Source organism: Pteropus vampyrus, unplaced genomic scaffold (assembly GCF_000151845.1).
Source record: "Pteropus vampyrus isolate Shadow unplaced genomic scaffold, Pvam_2.0 Scaffold353, whole genome shotgun sequence".
NCBI lineage: Eukaryota > Metazoa > Chordata > Mammalia > Chiroptera > Pteropodidae > Pteropus > Pteropus vampyrus.
Window position 1 is genome coordinate 124,664 of NW_011889134.1, and position 3,628 is coordinate 128,291.

The window sequence follows — 3,628 nt, forward strand, 5'->3', positions numbered from 1 at the left end:
AAAGAAAGAAAGAAAGAAAGACCATCATAGTTTCCACATGGTAGGCTAGATTGAGTTCTCCTATAGAGACCATCAGCTGAATGTGGTCTTAATTAATCCTTCATCTTTGAAGATGCTCCTGGATATGCTTTGGCCAAGGTAAAGCCAATTTAAGGAAGCCGGTAAAATCAATCAGCAACTCAGTGAGATCATAGACGGGAAAACTGTTATCTACAGAACATTTTTCAATTTCTGTCAGAAAAGTTAAAGGATAATCCAGGCCACCCTAACTGGCTAGCCTAGGGCTTCTATGTAGTTTATATAGGTGGTAGGTGGTACACTGCAGAGCCAAGGATTGGTGGGGAATCATTCACATCAAAACTATCAGATTGCCCATGCTTACCCAGCAAAGCTATATTAGATAAGTCTACCTAATGAAGACCAAAAACAAATCAATGAAAAGATACAGAGGATAATCAAATTCACGAGAAAAATTAGAGACATAATTTGAGAAGAGATTTTAATACATGCGATCATTAATCGCTAAGATATGTTACTCGCTTTGGAATGATAAAGCAATAAAATCTAAAAGGATTTAAATCATATGGCCCAAACAAAGAATTAAAAAGAAAAGTTATGTTATTATTAAAAATTCTAGACTATAAAGGCAACCTCCTTCCACTGGTTATTAAAAATTGAAGTATATATTTATAATAACTATTTAACATATAACATCAACTACTAAGCAGAAAAAAAAAATATTATTAAGCAGAAAAAATTTAAACCCAAAGCAAATACTTCAACATTTCTCCCCAAAATAATATTTTAAGTATCAATAAACTAATTCTCAAGGTAACGAGTTATATCCTATGTATAATTCCTTCAAAACACATCCTACTCACCTGCCATGAATAGCATTTCAATACTTTTCAGAGAGATCAGCCAAACAATCATCTTGTCCATTTAAGTCAATCCTCTCAAAATTGCTCAGACATTAAAAGGATTTTCAATTTTTATTGGAGCAGTGTAGCTTTTGTGCTTTATAAAAAATAAATAAATAAATAAATAAAAGAATTACTAACATTTTTTGCTTACGTACTATTACTTTGATGTGTTAAAACTTGGGAAATGAAAGAACTGATACCAATATGGCTCTAGAGTCTTCGAATGGATCTACCATCCTCCTAGCTCTAGAGAAAAGGATAATCTAAGAATCTTATATAAAATCATCAGTATTCCACTTCCTCCCCTTGTCCCACCAACTTATTTTTTGCATGTTTAAGCATGGTAAATAATAATAATCTCTTTCATTAACACAGTATTGAACAAAAACTTAATTTTAAAAAATAAATAAATAAATTCTAATTGTAATAACTATGTATGGTGCCAGGTGGGTACTATAGTTATGGGGAGATCACTTCATAAATTATATAAATTTATATATATATATATATAAATTATATATATATAAATTATATATATATAACCAATATGCTGTACATATTGATTATCCTTTTCTCTAGAGCTAGGAGGATATATATATATATATATATATATATATGTCTAACCAATATGCTGTACAGCTGTAATTAATATAAAATAAATTTTAATATCAACTGTAATTGAAAAATAAATAAATAAGCTAATATATATAGATATAAAATAAATAAGTACTGGTTAATGGTGGTTTGGAGAGAGGGAAATGGAGTAATTGTTTTTTTTTTTCTTTCTTTCTTAAAGAGTCTCAGTCCTCCAGGAACCAATCAACACAAAAAAGTAAACAGCTTAATGAAGCAAATGTTAAGTGTGGTAATGGATTGAAAAAACTGGTACTGACGAGAATTTGGGGGAAATTGTCTTATTCTCACAGCAGAGGAGAAAGGGAGGAAAGAAGCAAAGGAAGAAAAAGCTAGACTCTTCAAACTGGACACTACAACCCCAGAATCTCCCTACCCTATTCCACAACGCCCAGTCTGCCAGACCTATCTTCCTTAAACACTGCCTTCATTGTGCTGTTCTTCTGCTTAAGCTTTAATTCAATGCAAAACTTCCATCATTGTAAAACAATGATAGAAAATACTTCTTAGGATTCTCATCAAGATTAACTGAGGTGATATGTATAAAGAAATTAACACAGAGCCTGGCACAAAGGAGACACCCTATAAATGTTAGTTTTCCTATCACGGTCTCCATATTTCCAATGGAAAGCCCTCTCTCTGACTCTTCAGTCTTGCAACGATCTCGATCCCCTATCTTTCCAATTTTTCCTCACGTTGCTCTTCAATATGAATCCTGCACTGCAGCCGAACTGTTTTCCCAACCTAACAACTCCCCAGAACTTAATGGCAATGCCACAGGCCTTGAATTTTCTGTAGGTTCATTGTCCATCCTGTCTCTTGCAGATGTTCCAGCAAAGTCTGCAGAGTGCCCTGCAGTAGAGGCAAGTCTTCACATGTTAACACTACATCATCAATGTAATGGGCCCATTTTATGGATGAGGGGAAGGAAAACAGAAGCAGATCTCAGGTTACCATCCCATGACACATTGTGGACATGTGTTGGTAGCCTTGGAGAAGCACTCGAAATGTCCATTGTTGTCTCTCCCAAGGGAAGGGAAATGGATCCTGTGGCTCAGAAGCCAGGGGTATACTGAAAAAAAATTTGCTAAGTCCAGTAGAGCATAGGACAATCCTAGGATCGCAGCCGAGGTATCTAAGATGGTGGCAATGCTGGGCATAGCTGCATGGATGGGGGGCGCTACCTTTGTTTAATTCTCGGGAACCCATGATCATCCTCCATGAGCCATCTGGCTTTTTTACTGGCCATACCAAGCTGCTGAAAGCACTATGAGCAAGGGATGCGATACTCAATCAGCACGGTTCTTGGATAGTTTTTCTTATTTTTCATGTCCCTCCCTGCCAATAGTTTATATTGTTTGACAGTTACTATTCCTCCAAGGGGTAATAGACTTACTGGTTCTCAGTTAGTGTTTCCCCTCAGCCTTGGTTTGATTACTCGAATCTGGAGGTGGAATTCACAGATAGAGGTTTGCAAAGTTTAACCATGTAGGATATCAATGCCCTGTGTGCTCTCTGGTATTGAAAAGATAAAAAATTTTCATATTCCTGGAGGAAGAACACTCAATTTGCAATGTCAAAGGGACCTTTCTTACCATAACTATCTGTCTTCTGCAACCATCAATGGTGCTGAAGGGGCTAAAATAATTCTGAGGATTCTCATGTATTAGAGTACATTCAGCTCTAGTAACAACCAGAGCTGTCACCTTTTGTTTATTTCTGGGGGACCAGTGAAGAGTAAGCTCAACATGATACTTTTAACCACTTCTCATAGCCCTCAACTAGAGGTAATCTTGGACTGCACCCTATATCCAGGGCATGGGGGGCACCCACCCCAATGGGACTGTATCCTTGAGGCCTCTGCTGGAACAGACAGAGCATCAGAGATGGTAGGGGCAGGTGTGGCAAGTCTGAACTGTTGTTCAGGTTTTAAGGCTTTCCGCAGGCCAACCAACAAAGCATTCGGTTGCTGGTCTAACTTTTCAGGTGGGGTCCTGGCAGCAAGGAGGTCAAACCACATTTACTTCAGGGTTACTTCTATTGAACCCTTTACAACCAATTTGGATAGTCTT

General features: G+C 36.9%; 1 protein-coding gene across 18 annotated transcripts in view; it reads right to left on the bottom strand.

Annotated features, from left to right (window-relative positions):
* Window positions 1-3,628, bottom strand: part of LOC105304809 (PKHD1, fibrocystin/polyductin) — a 135,143-nt gene that overhangs the window by 120,757 nt on the left and 10,758 nt on the right. For 17 of the 18 annotated variants that reach the window (XM_023522633.1, XM_023522638.1, XM_023522649.1 and 14 more), the window contains exon 2: window positions 882-1,017. The exons of the other annotated variant lie outside the window; for it this stretch is intronic. In XM_023522633.1, the coding sequence (XP_023378401.1) occupies window positions 882-942 (61 nt within the window). In that variant the 5' untranslated portion in view covers window positions 943-1,017. The remainder of the gene's footprint in view (window positions 1-881; window positions 1,018-3,628) is intronic. 18 annotated transcript variants of the gene reach the window in all.